Source organism: Pimephales promelas, chromosome 15 (assembly GCF_988280905.1).
Source record: "Pimephales promelas chromosome 15, fPimPro1.hap1.1, whole genome shotgun sequence".
Lineage (NCBI taxonomy): Eukaryota > Metazoa > Chordata > Actinopteri > Cypriniformes > Leuciscidae > Pimephales > Pimephales promelas.
The window spans coordinates 30790081-30812071 of record NC_142783.1 but is presented as its reverse complement, the minus strand read 5'-3'; the positions used below and the strand labels follow the sequence as shown (position 1 = coordinate 30812071).

The 21991-nt window shown below is 37.4% G+C and overlaps 1 protein-coding gene across 2 annotated transcripts; it reads right to left on the bottom strand.

Annotated features, from left to right (window-relative positions):
- Window positions 1-206: 206 nt before the first annotated feature.
- znf106a (zinc finger protein 106a) lies at window positions 207-21849 on the bottom strand. Of its 2 annotated transcripts, none has more exons than XM_039653383.2 (23): window positions 21695-21849; window positions 19029-19129; window positions 17901-17962; window positions 15082-15276; window positions 12058-13833; window positions 11530-11926; window positions 11240-11309; window positions 10990-11144; window positions 10824-10884; window positions 10404-10631; window positions 10243-10293; window positions 9342-10155; window positions 8341-8375; window positions 6892-7037; window positions 6590-6724; window positions 5684-5800; window positions 5392-5583; window positions 4628-4690; window positions 4414-4533; window positions 3706-3777; window positions 3539-3610; window positions 3309-3455; window positions 207-1869 (listed from the first exon to the last, which is right to left on the bottom strand). In XM_039653383.2, exons 2-23 carry the CDS (start codon window positions 19080-19082, stop codon window positions 1813-1815), a joined length of 5019 nt encoding a protein of 1672 aa, XP_039509317.2. In that variant the 5' UTR covers window positions 19083-19129; window positions 21695-21849; the 3' UTR covers window positions 207-1812. The 2 variants fall into 2 exon arrangements, with proteins under 2 accessions (XP_039509317.2, XP_039509319.2); XM_039653385.2 differs by having other exon boundaries at window positions 6892-7034.
- Window positions 21850-21991: the final 142 nt, after the last annotated feature.

The following is a 21991-nucleotide window of genomic DNA, read 5'->3' as shown; positions in this document are numbered from 1 at the left end:
ACACATCTTAAAATATATCGGTGCCATTGTTTTGTCTCAAGACACACACAAGTAATATTTTTTTCTAAGGCATGTTTATAATTAAACAGGCCTAATCCTGGCTTAATCTAAGCCCTGTCTGTGAAACCAGGCCTAAACGTGTTTATTAAACGGAAATATAACGCAAATTTCCCCTTAGGATTAAAGAAACTGACACAATAGCACAGTTATGTGTATTTATCTTTTTTTAATTCTGTTTGTTTCAATAGCGTGTGTACAAAATGTCTATAAAGATTTAATAGTATTTGAGATCAACAAGAGTGAGAAACTTGGGAATACCGGGTAAGAGGTTGGCTGCCATCTCTCCTCAGCAACACACAACTATAGCAAAGAGCTGAGACGCATTTCAAAGGCTATGACTGGGTGGAAAAACAAGCTGTATCTCCATCCAATATGATATAAGCTAACAAAAAGAAACCCTAGAGTGACCAACACTTCAGGTTGGGTTCAACTGACAGGAGATAGTGCTGTAACTCCATATAAAATCTAACATCAGAAACCATGTTAGGATATTAAGATGTCAATAAATGTTTGCAGTTACACAAAGTTTGGTTTTGGTTTGTAATAGGGCTGAGGATTACAGGAAGTGAAGTAATACGCACCCAACCGCACAAAACCACCTCCCATGTTTATCGCCCCTACAACTTTCAATCTCACACAGGTACTTTCCAGTGCGAGGGCCCTCCTGTACTTTCATAAAACTACAAATCTCATCTCCACAATTACCACAAAATACTGTGAAGAAAATATATATAACAAACTTCTTCGCTACAGAAAAATATGGAAAACAAAATTGTCTTCTACACACTGTCATAAAACACATTTGTGTGTTCTCAAAGGCTTGCGCACACCAACCGTCACGTTTCAGTCTCTGTCAACAGCACAGCAAACACATTTCAACTGCAGTCTCGAGTCACAGCACACCTGAATCCGTCAACTTTGCTTCATTGATGAGCAACCACAGAGAAACCAAAATAAAAAAAAGAGAGGAAATAGGTTCAACCACTCAAACAGATCAATTAAAAACGAAAATCAAATAAAATCACCAGAAAAAAAACGAAAATAGTTTTTATTTGGAAACCAGAATGAGATGTAAAAGCGTCCCCGTTGTCAAGTATGTATCGCCGTGACAACACAAACAAACAGAGCGATGCAACTTGAGAAAGGTGTGTCTTTCATTAAAAAAATAACACTAAAAACTAGTTGCCTTTCTTAAATCACTCCACATCATAACGTCTCTAAACTCGGACCGCACACACACATCAGTGAGCTACACGTGTTTGCTGAGGGAGCTGCCGCACCTCTGTTGCTGTCCCGGTACCCTACCGTTTCCCACAGTTTCTTTGTGTTTGGTCAGTAAATCTCAGATCTGCTGATGACAGACATGTAGAAGCATCAATCCCTTCCAGGAGAACATCAGAGCAATGCCACGTCAGTATAAAAGAACTGAGCATAGTTCACACTTCAGATAGAAGAGACAAAATCAAAAAGACTTCGAGATACCAATCACATCCACTTAGAGAAGGGCACGTTTTCTTCTTAATGTGTGGAAAAACAGTAACAATTTTTCTCTTTTCTGTTTACTACATAATACCAATTTCTGAGCGATTAAAATCATCCATCTTAATTTAAACTGTGGCATCGGCATCATCTAAGTGGCAGTTGTTGGTATCTGATGGTTTATATAAAAAAGGGCTCCTCTGGTGAGGGCTGAATGAGACATTCCCAATATGGGAAAAGAGGAGACTACGTCTGTGATCTTCCATTGGCCCCTCATGGCTCCATTTTACTGTCGTCCTCAGCATGTTTCTGCATGTGACAATGCACCGCCTACAAAGACAAGAGGCACGTCAATGTTTTAGCATTTTTTCATAGAATTTCTTGTTTTTCTCCCACACATTGATTGTACCGTTCATAAGTTTGGGGTTGGTAAGATTTGTACATGTTTTTGAAAGACGTCTTTTCTGCTCATTAAGGCTGCATTTATTTGATCACAAATACAGTAAAAATAGTAACATTGTGAAATATTATTATAAATTTAAGAATGAACGCACAGATCTAATATACGGTTACACATCCGATTTGCACATCCGAACTGTTTACATTTTGCATATGACATTTTCATATGGACATTGAGCCGTGACTCAAATTTGTAAGAATTTTAACCAAGCTAATTTATGTCTCCGTTTAACGTACACACACACGTCAACATGCATATAAATTGTAAGAAAATCAATTCAACGGTGTGTGTGCATCTGTGCATGTATATATAGGGCTGTCAAACGATTAATCGCGAAAAAAAACGCATTCAAAATAAAAGTTTTTGTTTACAAAATATATGTGGGTGCACAGTATATAATTATTTTACATATATAAATACACACACATGCTTGCATATATTTAAGAATTTTTTTCATGTATATACTTTATATGGATTTATATATAATTTATATTATATATAAATATATAATATATATATAATTTATATATAAGATTTATATATAATTATATATTATATAAGATTTATATATAATTTACATTATATATAAATATTTTATAATTAAATAATATTTTTTTCTTAAATATACATGTGTGTGTGTGTATGTATATATATATATATATATATATATATATATACACACAAAATAATTATACAAAGTGCACTCACATATATTATGTAAATATAAACTTATTTTGGATGCGATTAATCGTTTGACAGCCCTTATATATATATATATATATATATATATATAGATAGACACACACACATACACACACAGTTGAATTGATATTCTTACAATTATATATATTTAAATGATATACAGCGTGCCAATTGAAGAGTGTGCACCGTGGGCACAGTATAAATCCTTTATAAATTGAACCTTTTTTTTCTCATAAAACCATGATAAATAAAATGATGTAGAATTTTTGTTGCATTACGGTAATAAAAATTGGGAGGAAAATGTTGTTAATCATGAAAATAAATTGTACTCTCATTCTTTTTGTAATATTTTTGAAATATTAATATTTGTAATATTGTAGCCAATTATATTTCTGATGCAGGGGGTTGAAGAATTTACGGCAAATGACAGCAGAGGGTTAAACGGCATTTTGTTGGTGGTACATGAATGGTAGCTCACAGAAAGCCGTTACAGGTGTGGTACATGCAGCCAAATTGATAAATGACCCTTTGCGGTACAACTTCAGAATGTTCATGTGTGAAAGTGAATACTAATGCCTGCATTAAGAGTGTGGGAAAGCTGCCGTACCTGCTTGGAGCCGTTGCGCGTGGTGAAGTACGTGTCGCAGCTCCTCCAGCGGCATTTGAATGTTTGTTGTGCTGGGCTGGTGTGGTCGTTCAGCAGGTGCTGCAGCAGGTGCTCCATCACGCCAAAGATTAGGGTACAACCGTACCACTGTAAAGAGTCATGCAACAGATATTAACTGGCATCAGGAATGGCTTCCAGTCACATTATATGTCATGAGCTCAGTTTTTTACCCAGCAGCGGTGGTTCTGAATCAGGTTCAATTTAACAGCTCTCACGCTCCCATCATAGCAGCCTGTGTAGATCTGCAACAGACAAATCATCAAAAAGTTTACTTAAGCAATTAATGCTTGTAAATATGTAAGGTGGGACCTGTTATAGGGTGTTAAGATGTGCTCACCATGCTCTTGTGGATGACCATACACATCACCATGTCTGAATGGCCACCGTATACTTGAAGTCTGTCATGAGACTGGAACCACCAGAGATTTGGTCAAAATCATAAAAAGAGTTCATAACAAGCATACAACAATATAATCCCAATACAATCCACCAAGAGTGATTTTCACAATGCCTCAGAAAATTGAGTATTTAGTTTACATTGATTTCATGACAATTTAGCACTTTTCTTTCCCCAAATTTGCACTACTGTGATGCAAAAAACATTTTCGTTCACATTTTCCTCATCATAATGTGAAAAATACATTAAAACTGTAAAGTTTTCATACATCGTGGTAGTATTTGTCATGATTTTAGTTAGAAAATACTGTTCAACGAGTGCCAGTGATATATTAGTGTTATTTATATGAAGTCAATAGTATTTATTATTATTTTTACCTTTTATTTTTGTATTTTCATCTTTTAATAATGTTTGTTATTTTTTATAATATGTATTTTAATATTTATATTTAGCTTTAAGTTATTTTATTCAATTTCAATTTCGGTAACTCTATTTTACATTGCTTAATTTATCTTAAAACAATGTAAAAAATATCTTAATGGTGCTAAACATATTTTTTTTTAATGAAAATTGAAATTTCTTTAAAATATCTTGTTAAAAAAAAAGAAGAAGAAAAGAAGTCGTTATCAGCAAACGTGTCACATATACCTGGAGCTCGTACACACGGACCAGTTTGTCCAGGCATGCGGTGACCATCACCTTTCCCAATATGGCCACCACGGTGACGGCATGACTATGACCCTTATAGATTCTCACCAGTTCTCCTGTCTGAAGATCCAGAGACATGGAAGAAATTTAGACATAAACAAGACACCTCATTCCTGCATCTCAATGGGAAAGGAGAAACACATGAGGTACTCACATGTATATTATGTGCATGTACAGACTGGTCACTCGAGCCACTGAACACCAAATCGTTCACCACCTGCAGAGAAGCAAGAAATAAATACTTAGGGTGTGATACTTGGTACACATCCTTTGATAGAATCCTTTATTTTCCCTCATGTTGATCTTTTTTACTTTATTCTTCAAAAAATGAAAATGGTGTCATCATTTACTCACCCTCACGTTGTAAAAAGTCACAATGAAATCTAAATTGACAAATCTTATTTTTTATTAAATATATTTTCTCTGACTATGAAGTGTCAGATGTGTACTGGCGTGAGGGCAGGATAATTTGTCACTTATCATTATATCAGCCAATAGAAAACCACAACCATCCAATCAACTCCCGATGGACAAAATCGACTTGTTCGAGAAGGAGTTTCACGCAGTAATACGTCACAATAGAAAAGAAAAGACTAGATCATTTCCATTTTATGCCGTAATTAAAGGTGCAGTAATTGATTTCTGAGAAACACTTGAAATTTGAAATCAACCCAAACAAACACAACCCTCTCTTCATTGCTCTATATTGTAGAAGTCATTTCAAGTTTCTCACTTCTCTTCCAGCCAGCTGTCATTGATATGGTGTCATGAAATCAAGTATTTTTAAGGATGATATTCAATATGAAAGCACATTTCAAACCTTGAAAACATTCTCCAAACTTTCAACCGCGTTTCTCAGAAATCTTGTACTGCCCCTTTAAGCATATTCATTAGAAAAAGTGTGATTCAGACACAGACCTTCATGCAGAGCACAGTTTTGCTGTGGCCTTCCAGCGTACGCAGCAATAGGCCATTCTTAGCATCTCTAACACTGATGGTGGCGTCATAGGAGCCAACTAGCAGGATACGTCGAGCCCCTTCCTGAGCCGTCGCCAGGCAGCTTACGGCCCGTGGGCCATGGCACTCAAACATATCCAGCTGCTTATTGTTCTACAGGAGATGAGAGAAATGTTGTTAATTACCCCACAGCCAAAGAACAGTGGACACAAAACTTACTTTAACTCAAACTCTTTCATTAAACACTTCATACCCTAAGACTGAAGGTGATCACAGAGCCATTGGCCAGGCCGGCATAGAGAATTTTCCAACGATTATGAAGACAGAGCACTCGATCTGGGAGAGACAGCTGTTCCTGACATTCTGTTGTCTGAGGAAAAAAATAGACAAATGCTTGTCATATTTACAATATTATACGTTTAAAGACTAAAATACAACTTAGGAATAGAAGGAATTTTAAAACATTAAGGCTTATAAGACACTGATGTCTAGGATGTTCATTAAAAACTACTTGAATTAAAATTAACAATTGATTTAACATTAAATTAAATAATAAAGTTTCTATTTTTATCAGCCTTTATGCTGTTTTGTGGTTTCGTAAGATATCACTCAGTGTTTGGAAATTTGGTGTTCCACAGATAAAATAAAATCATTTGAGTTTGAAACCAATAATTGGTTAAATAAATCCTTTAAATATCAGTTGATTATTTACACAGAGCAGAGCTATTGTATTGTTTCGTGGAAGTTTTTTGGAGCTTGACAGTGTGAATAAATCTATACTTTGCTGAATGGAGAAGAGCAGACTGTGTATCTGATTTTTCAGTGGAAGGAAAAAAAGTATACATTAGTTGACATTTTATTGTGTAACCAATATATCAATAATACCCTCCACCTAAAAAAGGGATAAAGAGGGACTTTTAATAAAAACGGGACTCTTATTTTGAAACTCCGAAACTGCTAGCCTGTAGAGCCGTAGAACCTGGTTTTTACTTTGAAACATGCAATGGTTTGAGGTTTAATAATCACATTTGGTCGTGTTTTATACCATTTAAAATATATAAGGCATTATATTACTTTAATTTGATCAAAGTGAATTTAAGACTTTTTTTAAAGACCCGCAGAAACCCTATAAAAAGCAGTGTGGGTCAGAGCCAAGCACCTTGAGGTTGTAACAGCGGATGGTCTGGTCACTTGATCCCGAGTACAGGCGTTGTTGCAGGCCTCCTCCACTTGACACCAACAGGCAATTCACTTTACTGCTGTGACCTTCATACACAGCCACACACTTCCGGCTCTGTAACAATTAAGAGACTTCTTAAAGAAACCTGCTTTCTGAGCTACATTCAAAAGAACATCATTTTCATGATTAAATGCTTTTACTAAACTACACATTTCAGACAAATTTGTACTAAGTTTACCCACTCAAATGAAAAAAAAAAACGAAGTGTACAATGATCTTACTATCAAGTTGAAAGCACGTATAGTGCGGTCCCCTGAGCAAGTATACAGCAGTCCGTTATGGATCTGCATGCCATTAACGGCCTCTTGATGACCTTCAAACTCTCCTTCAGTTGGCACATCCTCCTCCCCTGGATTTGAAATATCTGCTAACAAACACACACAAACATCAGTTATTGAGTGAAACATTAACACTATGGACAACACATTTTCTGAAGAGACACACGATCGCTTTTTACGCTGAACAGATTGAATTTAGGCTTTTATTCACATATAAACATTCATTAACTCACACATCAGTTATGGTAAACGGAAGCTTCCGCAAAAACCAATGAGGTTCATTCTCGTGTGTTACGTAGCAAGAGGTTTGTTCTTGCGCATCAAGCTGAGCTTCTGTTTATGTTCGCTGATCAATGTTTATGTGAATTAAAAGCCTAAATTCAATCTGTTCAACGTATAAAGCCCAAAAAAGGTCCCAAAAGGGAGCAAATATCCATAGATCCCATGTTAAAATGTCCATTTTCACAGCATAAATTCATGGTTTTACAGGTTGGTCCCATGGACTTTTATTGTATTTTTGGATAGGTTCCGGGTGCCTGACAACTGTGAGGGGGTGAATTTTTTTCTATTTCGTTAGTTTAGATCATATTTAATTTTAGATATAAAATGTATGACAAATAAGGGCGGTTAACTTTGATTGACAGCTGATAACGGGCTGCGACGAGTGGAATTTGACGTCCCGGCCATGATCTGACAACACATCACACCACCTCTGTATCCTTTGGTGAACATTTGTATTTTGTATTTCCCAAGATTTTCCATGATGGCGCCACCCATACCCCCCATAACCAGCCTCAAAACTGTTCTTTAGAAAGTCTATGGGTGACATCACAGACGTTTTGTCCATATTTTTTAGTCTATGGCCATAACGCAAGGGTGGTGATCATCAAAATTGATAATCGATATGTTTGAATGTTTTCTTTTTGAACAAAAATTCACATAAAGTGTTTTTATTTTTAACCTTTTTAAACAAACTGTTGTGAAACTGAGATAATATGAAAGTGCCAGTATGTTTAATTGCAGTCATTTAAAGGAGTTCCCAAGAAACCAGCACTAGTGCTCTCATTCTGAGTTGGCACAATTCTCAGGGTTGTCAAACCGGCAATCACTCTCAGAGGCACAGATCAAGCATAAAACTATAAATACCTTGCCCTTAAAAAGTAATTTGGGGACTTGATGAACTATATTTGTACGCTAATTTGGTTGCTCTGCTTCGACTGCAATGAGCAAGGAACTAGATGAATTGATGTGTACTGACAGCTCCCACAAGGTAAAAAAAATTAATAAATTACATATTTAGTAAGGCACATAATGCATTGTTGAGGCAGCAGTTAAATTGTATAAATGATAAGATACAGCTTCCATGTATGTTTTTAAATATATATCACATACCTGAATGCAACACTGTTGAGGCTGATTTTATTACACTGTAAAAATAAAAACAAGATTTTTAATACTGCAATACTGAGAAACATCAATGAAAGCAGACAGAAAGATTCAAGGTGCCAGATGGCCATGCAGTGATAATGATTTCAAACAAGCTGTATCTTACAGTGGTGCATTGCTGCCACATGAATATTATTTTTCCACTCAATTATGTCGTAATAAACAAGATATGTCGTTTTAACCGGGAAAAGTAGGCTAATGATATTAAATGTGGCTGAAAAAATAACAAAGCATTTTAATTGTTCATTAATAAACTTGTGTTTTCTAAATCAGTGTAGGCTGCTAACATATCTCCATAAATGTCCGCTGTAAAGTAGATGCACTTTTAGAGAGAAACGCACCTTACGTTCGGACATGATTGCATAATCAGAGAGTACCGTATTTTCTTTTAATTCATTTTTTTTCAACTTTATCCATGTCTTAGCAGCCTATTAAGCATTTTCTTTATAATAAGGGGTTTCTATGGGAGGCAAACACTGACAGGGTAATTAATAGCAATGCATTCATATTCTGGGCTCATCTGCTATTCTGTAGGCTACATAAACTTTATCAATAAGGTACAGAATTTCATCTTTTAACATTAATGTCCATTGGAGGCTGCTACTATTTGCTTCAACTTTTGGAACGTAGAAGTATGATAAAGGTATGATTTGGCTATATACATTTTAAGTGGATAAAGGCATATTTTGTGCATGACTACACGTCCTTATAAGACCTAGAAAAATCTCGTTATTACGAGAAAAGATGTAGTAAAAACGACATCTCGTTATTCCGAGAAAAGTCGTCAACACGACATAACATCTCATTATTATGACATAACTGAGTGGAAAAAAATAACATGTATGTGACAGCAATGTGCAATTACCCTTCCAGGAGCAGGATGGGACACCCATGCTATAAGATATTAAGAATGCTTAGAAAATCACAGTCCAAAACATGAGACTTACCTGTCACAAGCCTTGACTGAACTGCTAGTATCAATTTCACTAGTGGAGGTGACCTCATTGCAGGCAAGATTTTGGGGGTCTGTGATGACACGGTCTATTGAGTGTGCAGTGGCCGACTCTTTGGCTGACTCCTTGGCCGACTCCTTGGCCGACTCTTTGGACGACTCCTTGGACGACTCCTTGGACGACTCCTTGGACGACTCTTTGGCCGACTCTTTGGCCGACTCCTTGGCCGACACCTCTGCCTTATTTTCAGGCATCTCCTCTTGGTCTGAAGAATCTAGATTGACAAAATCAGTGGGCACAGGTGGGGGAAGCTCCACCATTTCCAGTTCAGATGAATCAGAGTGAGCTTCCTTCATTGGTGGTGTTGATAGCTTGATTCCCGGTGGTTGCGCCTTTGAAGCTTCGGTCACCACCATCTCCTCATTTTCATTTTTCTCTTCTGGTGTGGGGGCTGAGGCATAGGTTCTGCTGGATCGCCGATTAGGTCTGTACTTGCGGGCAGGTCGAGCAGCGGGCTGCTCCGCATCAAGCTCTGATTCACTGATTTCAGGCTGCTCATTCCCCTTTGCTTTCTTAAGACACTTTTTCTTCTTCAGTTTTCGAACACGCTTAACTGGATCAGTTTCTATGTGGTTTGAGGGAGACAGCGGCTTGGAAGAGAGTTGGGAAGAAGGTTTGGCAAACCCCTCTAGAGAATTTTGATGAATTTTTTTGTTGGGTGACGGCTCTATTCTGTGATCTGAGGGAGCTGCCGTTAAATCCATGCTTGTGGCGTCAGGTGAAGACTCCAGGTTGTATTTGAAGGTATCTGTTTCAAATTGAATTAATTAATTCAATAATTCAGTTACGTTAGGAATAACTACCTCTGAGCTGCAATTTAATGATTGGAACCTACCTGTTTGACAAGCTGCAAACTCTGTTTGGACAGGTGTGGTATTTTGAGGTCCTTGAAAGGGGATTTGATAAGGTTATGCTCAGGAATGGGGTAACATTAAGCAATGGGCTCTTGTTTAATGGTAACAGGCTGTGAGGAGGTTGAAGAGGATTGGAACCTACCTGTTTGACAAGATGCAAACTCTGTTTGGACGGGTGTGGTATTTTGAGGTCCTGGGAAGGGGGATTTGATAAGGTTAGGCTCAGGAATGGGGTTACATTGAGCAATGGGCTCTTGTTTGATGGTAACAGGCAGTGAGGAGGTTGAAGAGGATGATTGGGCAGCTGTTGCTGGGAGAACAGAGCTTAAGATCTCACTGTTCCTCTCTTTTTCTTTTGGCTCAAATTCGCCTGAAAGAGTTAAAGAAATAGAATTCTTGATCTCTATTTTATTTTATTATAAATAACAAAGAAGCTGTCCACAAACCATTTGTACAGTATGATTCCCATTAAAGCTATTCTAATTTCCCCTGATAACTTTTACCTTAGATTTGTAAAGCTAGTAAATATGATTAAATGACTCCTCTATTTAGATTTTTGTACCTTGCATTCCTTGAAGAATTTCAATCCGCTGGGTTCTCAAAGAGTTCATCTCACCGATAACCTGTAAAATATACAACAGTTATTAAAATATTGCAAAATAAAGTGATAGCCCAGTAAGAAATAAAAACAAATTTTGGGGGAAATGCGATCTAGTGAAAACGTTTACCTGTTGTTTCACCATAAGCAGTCGCTGTACTTCCAAATAGGCAGCTTGCAGGGCAGCACGTGCCTGAATAAGACTGTTATCCACTGCCTGAAGTGAGTTATTAAGCTCCTCCTCACGTAGAGATACAGCCAGCAACTGATCCACTTGAGAGCGCTCTGCAAAACACAATACATACCCATATTATAATAGCCAACTAAATTGGCTGTCGAGGTAAAGTTAATTTGAAACCCTGATTACATATATTTATTACCTTTCTTAGACTTAATTTTTTGCCTCTTGTTTTTCCTATCTTCGTTAGGAATCTCTGGAGTCAAAGCATCCTAGAGGAGAGATCACCAAGACCTTGATTAAATTTAGGTTATTCTTGCATTACTTTCAATGTTGAACATTTCAAATCAGACACTTATAATGCTCCATTTCAATTAGGAAGTAGCCTCGGAAGGCAGCTATGTAATATGGTAGACATTAGGGGTGCTCACTAGATTTGGATCAGAGCTGTATTTCCAAGTATGCCAAGATTCACCACAGTAGAAAGCTTACCCCAGGAGCTCTGCGTTTCTTCCCAGCTGCTTGCATGTCAATCTGTTCAATCTCTGATGTACAACCACTGTCTCCTTCAGCATCCTCTGGGCCATTAGAAGGCCCTTTTGAAGCTTGAATCTCCAGATGACCTTTGAACTGCAGCTCTTCTCTCATTGGTTGCTGTGAGGGGCCACAAGCAGGAGAGTCTTTCATTGGGTCTACACCTTTAGGAAGGGAGCTGGTACCAGCAGGGCCATCTTTGACCACATTGCTTTCAGACAAGCTACGCTTGCGGGAAGGCACTGGACTGAGGTCAAACAGAGAATCCCAATGAAAGCCCTCAGAAAGAGGTACATCATTTTCATCCATTTGGTTCAGACCCTCGGGTTCACAGGGCACCATTTCTATGCCAAATCTGAAAAGATTCAGAACGAATATGGAATTAGGGTATCAAGGAAGTAACAATACATTAAAGTACTGACTGTTTTTTAGTCTACAACCATTTAATGAAAGTAAACCAAAATGTAAGAAATACTCATGCAGTACCTTGGTAAGCCCTTGCCTTGCTTCTTCCGGTTGACTTCCTGGTAGACCTGGTCCCAGTTGACATTCCGCCTGGACCCAGAGGTGCTAATGAGCTGCCGCAAGGTGGGTTTCAGTCCTAAATCCTTCTCAGGCTCGTTCTTTCGCGTGCCACTTACATTCCTAATTCGTCTGGCAATATTCAAGTTGGGTTCATGGGATGCTGCTTTGCCTTTGGTTCCAATATGGCGGTTCAAATCCCTTTGGAGACAAGCAGGCAAGGCAAGCTTACTTAAAGAGGGCACGGAGCCACCTGCTGTTTGTTGGGATGGGCTGCTGTGGGACTCCTCACCAACGGAGTATAAATCTTCATCTAGTATGTCCATGACTTGATCTTGTACCTGTAGGTGAGGATTTTCTTCCATTTCAACACACTCCTCGTCATCGTCATGGTCCATAGTAGAGGTACTAACATGCAAGGACTGCAGAGATGGCCTAGTGTCATTGCGCACATTGCCAATCTGTACTGATTTGTCTGTGCTGGTTAAATGCTCTTGTTCATTGCTAATACGTCTTACAAAACCCAGCCTTTCTTGACTCTTGTTCTTGCTCAGTTTTTTCGTACTCTCATGTAATTCTTGATTCTTGTTTAGTTCTAAATTCTCAACTTTTTTATTAACCTGAGGCACAGATTTTGATTCTTTGAGGCTGTTCTCTGGGCAACATACATCAAAAGAGTTATTTCTGTTAAGCAATGTCTCTTTAGCTTTTCGCAGCATCTCTGACAGCAGACGGTCTTGGTCTGCATTGAATGTAGCATGATCTGGGAATTCAGAACTTGAATGGGAATGCTTAGATCCTTTAGCGTTGACAGAGTCTTGACTTCCTGCAAGTTTGCTGGGCATCTCTGTTCTTCTAGTGGTGGAGGTGGAGGGGTGGGCGAAACTATCTTTATTAGTACTGCCAATGTTCTTGAAGGCACTCTTCTGCTCCCTGCACACACTCTCTTCACAATTAGGTTCTGTGGGATTATCCTGCCAATTTATTCGGTCTGTCTTGGATTTCATCACTATGTCCTGAGTTCCCTCATTGAAACTTTGTGCCATAACGTTTTCAGGAGATTCCACATTAGACTTATCTAAAATTTGCTGAAGGTTAGTCAGAGATGAAGCATCCCCAAGTTTAGCTGGTGGATAAGGTGCCCATCGATGTGCCTTCTCTGACTTCTGACCCTTTCCTTTGTTGGGATCGTGATCACCACCAGACTCTTCTACACTCTGTTCACCCTTTGTCTGATTCTCAGAGCAGTTTGGTGTTTTTTTATGGTCTTTTGCAGATGATTTATAGTGCCTAGGTGGTGGCATATATTGTCCCTGCCAAGGGGCATTAAACTGATTGTTGTTCCAGGGAAATTGCTTTCTCAGATGTGGAGGGCAGACTCCATAGCCACCTTGTCTACCACTCCAGAAGTTTCCTTGGTTGTGCAAACTCCCTCCCTGACGACCAACAGAGCCCCACTTCTGCAAGTCAGGTGGTCCTTCAGCATGCCATGTGGCACACCTAGCCTGTCGGTTAAGGTTAAACCATTTGTTGCGGTCAGGGGATGAAAATCTTAAATTCTGCCAATTAGAGCCCCTGCCCCTTTTGGGCATCTGAGGAAAGTTAGGATAGGGTCGGTCCCAAGGGCCACACTGCTGGTACATCAAAGGCCTTGCCCCCTGCCACTGAGTCCGAAGCTCCTGCCACCTTCTTGAGTTGTCCCGCTCTTCTTTAGCAAGCATTGCAGAAGCCTCCTCTTTCCTAATTGAGTTCAATACAGAATGGTCACATAGAATGATTAAACTGATAAAATTGTATTGACACACCACAATGAGGATAGGTGAATAGCATGGTGAAAGTTTAATCCCTTAACTGTCACCGTCCCGGTACCGGGACGCCTAACTGTATACTAAAGAGGATCTAACTAAATTCAATGGAATCCAAAGGCACCCGGTGGCTATTTTTGGTACTATGCCTAAACAAAATCTCACGGGAACTTCAATTTTTGTGATATCAACTTCAAATTTGGAGCATAACTTGGTTAGATTGATGGCTTTGATTTTATAATAATTTTAGAGTAAAAATATTTTGTAAAACATATATTTTATTTAAAATAAAAAAAATATATAGTACAGTATATTTGATTTACTGTGAATTTAAATTTCCATAACTTTTTCATACTTTCATTTTTTGAAGTGAAATAATCTGCTGAGTGTTTTCTTTAAAACAAGGCCAAACTTGGGTATATATTCCAAATGCATTCTTGAATTACAACCAGTGGGAATAGTGCATTTTAATCCCCATTCTCAAAAAGGGGAGTGACGGCTAAGGGTTTAAACAACAATGCATATAAATACAAATATGGGAAGAAACACAAAAGATAAATGCCATGGAAGAAATGTCTATGATTTTCCTTGTCTTAATATCAGACTTATATTATTGGATCAAACTTATTATATTGTATTAACACTATAGTATTAATAAGGAATCTTTTTGTATTATTAAAGAATTACATCTATTAGCTGCTGTCTTAATTTGCAGTGATCTTGACTGGATTTTCTTGGAATGCAAAGGATTTCTGTCATTTATGAACGTCTAACACTCTCATTTAAACAGCATGGCGCATAAAAATAGTTGATGAGGTCAGACTATTTAAAGACATACTGCCCCATATACTGTTTAAGGGTTGAGCTGGAAGGGTATAGTGTGGTATGCATACAAGAGTGTGAGAGCGCAAGTGTTGCAGTCACGGCTGTTTTAGGCCTGACATGACACCAGACTCTAGTGTCAGAACTGTTTGCAGAATAGTTTAATATAGAACTGCAGGTGTTGTGGTTACAAACAGACAATACACTCCAATAAGAAATATTTCAACTTAACGATTTAACTTCAAAGTACACTACCATCTAATAAATATACAACTTTAAATATCATAAATAAAGCCAGGTCTGCAACCACCATCACAGCCATACAATTCAGGGTTTTTAGCAGGGCCATAGCAAGACTCACCTGATCATTTCCTTGCGTTTCTCGATGAGCTGCACAATGTCCTTGTCAAAGTAGTCTTCATCTTGGTCTTCGTTTGAGGGCTGGTGCTTCTGATCCTCAATGCACTGTTTATGTGAAGGGCTGGAGATGTGACTGGCATAGTCGGTCAGGCTCACCTCAGTTACGCCGCAGACCCGGCACTCGTGTCCACAGTCCCTGGGGACGGAGAGGCACAAAGGCTGCTCAATGCTTCCCTCAGGCATGGCTGATACTTTTGAGAGTGGCTGTCTAATCAGTTGGGATCCTTTTAATAGATCAGGAGGCAAACTGACTTTTCAATATAAAATCCAACTAGTTACTAAAAAAGAACAAAATAAAATGCAATCTTCCTGATCTTGTGGTACATCTCCAAGGGCTTCACAACTGGTTTAGAGTGAGCAGGCAAGAACAGAAGGCAATAGGAGACAGTGAGCTCAGGGGGTGACCACCCGCTCAGCACCAGCTGAGCCTAGCACGCTGTCATGATGGAGTCTGCTGTGCTCTGAGAAGAGGGTTGGGAGAGCGGATCGATTTTGGTGTGTGAAATCGCATCCCCCACCCTCTGGCTCCACCTTCCACTGCTCTTAAAGGCTGCACCAAGGCCAGGACTCTTCAGCAAGCTGTAATGCGAGCTGCTTACAGTTGCCGGCTTGAGAACCCCTCCCTCCCTATTTTCTCTTTTTAACTGCCAAACTCGTGAGCGCTGTTGGCAGTCGGTTTATCCCCGAAAAATGGTGTCATGGCAGCTTGCCATTTTCCAGTCAGCAGCCTGTAAAGTTCTTTGTAATGTGTTTTGCATGGCTTGCGAATGAGTACTATGATTTTGATTATGATTAGACTTATATGTGATTATTGTTCTGCGGTTCATTACCATTTGTTCAAATAAATTATTGATTATCACGCTTAATTATTGCTCTGATTAAAGCACAAAACAAGTTAAACTAATCTCATAAACATCATTTATAGCAAAATGCAATTAGCAATTAGTTTTTCACCTTGGATTTCAATACTCTCCCCATTTAAGAATGCAATTCTCACTTTTCACATTCCAGAGATCGACATAATTGTCACGAGGCAGTTGTCATTTGTCGGCCTTACCAGTTGTTCCCAACGTCCCTATATTTACTCCTGGGTTATGGCAGCTGCCTCGGCTTATCTATCCACTGACCAAAAGAGACACGTGCCTTTCAATACACATGCTTTGACCATAAGTGTATTCAGGGTTTCGACACCTTTTCATCAAATAATTTTCCAAAATATTTCCCATGACTTTCACACTTTCTACGGAGCCCCTAAACTAAGGGATGTGGTGGTGGTGAACACAAATTTGGGATGGGAGAATGTTTTTGTTTTTTGTTTTTTACATCTTTTGCGTTCCCTCGAAAAACATTTGTTTTCCCTTGAGAAACTGCATTCCCCCACAAAGAAATTTTTATTCCCTCGCTAAACGTTGTTAAAACGCAAATGACACTTAGGTTATTAAAAATCTCAGAAACCCAAATTTCCTCAAAACGAGCTTTATAATATAAATTGATCGCTATGAGCAGGAGGGTGACAGACAAGTCCGAAGGGACCATCTGCAAAGTGCAATATATACCCCCAAAAAAAGTTACTACAAAAATACTCATTACACACTGTAGTGTCACCAAATTCAATTTACACATCAATGGTCTCCCACAGGTCATACTACAACACTTAGTTTATAAAATGCACATTTTATATTATGAAAAATATTCAATAACTTCACTGTAACACACCAAATTCAATGCTGGCTATACAAATATACAAAACTAATAACTAATACAATTACTAAAAATAAGTAGGCCTATTCTTTACACAAATGATATTGGCACACAGCTAACATAATAGTCACAACCATAGCTTTTGCATAATATTTTCTTACTGAATTTGATGGCGTTACACTATAACAGTGTGAGGCTATTGTATATTTTTTCTAAAAATGGTGAATTATTTATTTTGTTTTATAATAAATAATCATAAAAATTCAGCTTTTTAAAAAATCAAACTAAGTATTGTAGTATAACCAACAGGAGAGCAGTGATGTGTGGACTGATGGTGACAGAACAGTGAGTCACAGTGAAGCTACTGAATATGTTTCATAATATAAAATGTGCAGGGTTTTGGGTTTAAGTAAAATTGGGTTGTAGCTCATCATCAAGGTTGCTGTGATTATAAATAGGTGTCAATTGTGTTTTAACAACATTTAGCTCAAGAACATTGTTCCGGGAACTTCGAATATGTGAATATGTGTATTGCCAACTTCACTGAACTCCTTGAGTTAATAAGCGCTGACGCCTTTCTTTATCTTTGAGTCCACATTTGGGTGAATTTCTAAATTTTTAAATAGCAGATTAAAACAATTAAGCATTATAATTAGAGCACAAACATCTCAGATGAGGCTACAACACCCTGAGATGTAACGGTCACTCAGTTCTATGAACTTGACACTATAACTGTAATGTTGATAGTGTAGCGAAGGGTTTCCCAAACAGGGGTTCATGAGGGAGTTTGCGAGTTGATGAAAAGCTAATAACTAATGGAATCATAAAAAAATGAAACACTTACGAACAGAAGATTAAATACTATGTTTAGCTGCCTGTCAAGTGAGCATCAACCGTCATTACAAAACAATGAATGTGCAAATGTGTTGTTATATTATTGAAATATTAACTTAAAAGATTTATCTGAAGTAGAGCCTGATGTAAGTTAAGGGGTTCTGGTTGACATAAAGGTGGATTACATGATTCTATGCAACATTTGTGTGTAACATGACCTCTTACCGGCCTTTCAGATTCTCCAGCTCCCTATGGTGCAGCATACTCCTCATGTGCTCCTCCATCTCCTAAAAACCAAAGACAGACACCGCTAAAATATAGCATCATGGTACTACTGAACAATATTTCAATACATACAGGCATAGATTTGGTGAAACAAACTTTTTCATGTTACACAGATCATTTTTAACATATCATATTTTATTCTTATAATGTTTTGCCTTGCACAGGTTATAGATCTCACAATAGAACAGTGCAGAACTGTGCAAGTCAAACAGGAGCCAACACGAAAGTGTAAATTACAATTTGCAGAGGTGGACAGTTACAAAGTACATTTCCTTGAGTACACTTTATGTGTATCTGTACTTATTATTTATTTATTTTTTGTATTATTTTCATGGAAAATGGAAACCTCACTGCATTTGAAAGACAAATATCATACTTTCAATTTCTGTCAATTTCTGTCATGGTCCTGGAGTAGAAAGTAGTCACGTCAGTAAGGGGATGATTTTGGTTGGAGGGGTTACATTTCGGTTAGAAATGAAAGTCGGATTGACGTCAGAACATCAACCTGATTTTAATTTTCATCGTTGGGTTTGGTCTTTTAATTGCGAATTTTGTTATTGCTTTGATACTAACTTAGGGATAACAGTAAGGCTACCATATTCATACTAAAAGCCAAAAAACTTTAAATAGGGCACTATTTTAGGGAACAGCCATTTGGGTGTCTGAAACCATTGTGGACGTTATTGAGTGCACTTATCAATCTCACATTCAATCCCATACTGGAACTGTGTTCTAGAAATACATTTGACATTGATATGGGGGTAGACAGGCATAAATTCAGAGGCATAAGATACTGTTAGTATTACATTCAATGCAACAATAATAAAACACTGCATTGGCATTTAATTTTACTTTCAATACTTGATCGTAACAATAACTTCTGTACTTTTACTTATGTAAAAATCGGTCTTTACAACTAAATTACTTATAACTGAGTAAAATTTGACCACTAGTGTCAGTACTTTCACTCAAATATGAACAGTTTGTCACAGAAAAACTAAAAACTTTTCAAATTGTCACATTATAGCAGAACTGGGAGAAGGTTTGTGTTTAAAAAGCCAGGTTTACCTGTTTGGAGCTGTAGACCGTTTCACAAAGAATGCATTTCTGTTCTCGAACCATGTTGAAAGATGTTATTGTATCTTAGACCACCACAAATAAACAGGGTTCTGGATAAAGAGACAGATAAAACAATCAGAACATGCAGCATGTAATGAGCGCAAAATCAAAAAATCATATGCTAAGAATGATTTCTTATTTCACACACACACTTTCTCTCTCTCTTAAACAGTTAAACATTTCCTGTCAAAACACAAATATATTTGAGATAACAAATAAAATTGGATTTACAAAGGAAATATAAATCTTTCAAAATTGAAATATTGATCATATATTAAAGTGATAACACTTTATTTTAAGGGTTGAATAGCAATACATGTACTTGTAATAGTAATAATTACAAGTAACTAATCATAAACAAAACCCTACCCTTAACCCTAATGTAGTTAATTAGTAGTTAGTACTACTACTAAGTACTAAGATAGATAGATAGATAGATAGATAGATAGATAGATAGATAGATAGATAGATAGATAGATAGATAGATAGATAGATAGACAGAGAGAAATCTGAATATGTACCAGCGACGGCATTCAGACTCATGCACATAACTCAAAGATGAATGAGGTTTATTATTTATTTCATACTGCAGAGGCTCGTATGAAAAGGCTTTGCCAATTCCTACATTAGACTGTGTGGTATCAGTAATGCAAAAGGTTGGACAAACTCCATAAGGACGGAAAGAAGGTCAGTGTGTCTGGCTCCGTGCAGGTGCCAGAAGACACAAACAGGAACAGCAGTCGGTCAGGGGACTAAATTCAGTATGCTGAGAGTGTAGCACACAAGCCAACCACGAAACCACAGAAGGGTCATGTCTGGACAGGTTCAGTGATTGGAAAAACACTGGACCAACACTGTATCTACACAGCTTGAGGAGCCATTCACACATAACGCGTTTTTGTGCTTAAAAATGTGATACACACGGCAGTGGAATAGACCAAGCCATGTTATATGCAAGACATTTGCTGCAAAAGACACCAGACACAACAGTCAAACCCATGAAAGAAGAAGACTCACACAGAAAACATTTGTCACCCAGCTCTCAATATGGACTATTAGACAATGAGAATTATAAGCATTCACATTCATTTATGTAAATGTTCCAGAACTGTATTGTGGTGAAAAGCGCAGTGAAAATTGACATGACTAAAATAAAAATAAACTCTATTTGTGGATCTTGACAGTAAAAGGCTTATCTAAAAATGCCCCCCCCCCCTTCAGTGAAATATTTGATGTAAAATATTCAATGATTTTTATTAAGTAATCATTTATATTGTTAGTAATATTCCAAGATGAACGCTTGGTGGATTGAATTAACTTTGAATTAACACAAAAATTGTCAAAACATAAGAACCAGATAATATAAATCAGGCTTTTGAGGAACACTTATATGTACATTTCTCAATCATTCTTGTATAGCATTGCATTACACATTTTGTCACCACAATAAAAACTACAGAACTTTGATCATAAAACCTGGCATCTATAGTGTAAAAAGTGATATTTTGAAAAAATATCTAAAAACTGATATATTTGATATAACTGATATATCTTTAAAAAAATAATAAAAACTGAAGCATTTTATGGAAGTAGTCAGCCATACTGCTAAGATCTCATTGATTTATCACAAGCTATCAGGCTTTCATATTCCTTTCAGCCTAGGCTATATAAATATCAGCAATTGCCCAAAGAAATTGCATAAATTTGCTCAGTTTGGGCCTCTGAATGAAATTTTGATAAGGATTAAATGTTTTTACCCTCCATATTCTCACTAGCCTACATCATATTTGAGCCTAATATATATGAAAAAACAAAAACACAAGCAAACTTGTGATTTTGTCTAAAGTTTCAACATAACGTTACTGTACCGTACAAAAAATGTGTTGTCTTTTTTTTTTCTATTTTCTGACTATTATTTCTTATGTCAGGTGTAACAGGGTTTATATGGATGACTGTGTAAACTAGCATGCTTTGAACGGAAGTGCAGTTTATGCAGAAAAAGGGCACGACATGATTAGGCAGCGGTGCAGGAAATATTAATAATGTAAAAAATAAATGTTCCACAACAGAAAAATGGCAAACCATCAGTGCTGTGAGTGGCATAATCTGAGGGTGGTCATTTCCAATGGTGCCACTGATAACAACAAAGCTTAAAATAGCTCTCAAACACAGGTCAGTTTGCATGTCCTCTTCAAGTAAATAGAGCCCTGCCTCCCTCTCCTGTAAAAAAAACAGCTCGGTAATATAATAACGGGGTGGAACATGAAACAGGCTGAAGGTTAATAAACAGGTTTGAGTTACTGAAATCTATCAATAGAGAAACCAATCAAACTGTTTACAACTCATTCATGCAGAGAACGGCGTGTTTGTTACAAATTCGTTAGTTGGTTAATGCAGCTCTAAGAAAAATGATGCTAACATCACTGATTAATATACTACTGTGAACTGACAGAAGGATAAATTGCAGAAAAACGTAAAAAGTGAAACATGCAGGGGTGTTTCTCATGTGCAGATGTTTAGCATTGAGGCTAACACACTGCATGGACTGAACGTTAGATCATGTAAGTTAAGCAGCAATACAATGTAGATAAAGACAAACACGGTATCATGTATACCTCTTAATTCACGCGGAGAACGCATTTCTTCAGATTTCCATAAAAATCACACCATTTCTATTCATTTTCCACAATTAGCAACGTTATGGGCGCCTTTCTTCGATGAAAACGGAAACAATCGACCAGTTTCAAAATGGCCGACAAGATTTTAAAATAAAAGTCACTAACGGTATCGGGTAAACAAACACACTAGCTCAGGTAAAAAAATAATAATAATTAAAAAAATCAGTTAATAATTTCAAAATACTTTTATAGATTCTAAATAAGGATACGAAGAACATAAAAGACCACTATTTA

Coding starts and splice junctions, on each gene's coding strand:
- znf106a (XM_039653383.2), bottom strand. CDS start 19,082: ATGGTTCGAGAACAGAAATGCATTCTTTGTGAAACGGTCTACAGCTCC. Junction 17,963..19,028: donor CGGTCTACAGCTCCAAACAG/GTAAACCTGGCT, acceptor TTTGGTTTTTAG/GAGATGGAGGAGCACATGAG. Junction 15,277..17,900: donor CTGGAGAATCTGAAAGGCCG/GTAAGAGGTCAT, acceptor CTCCGTCCCCAG/GGACTGTGGACACGAGTGCC.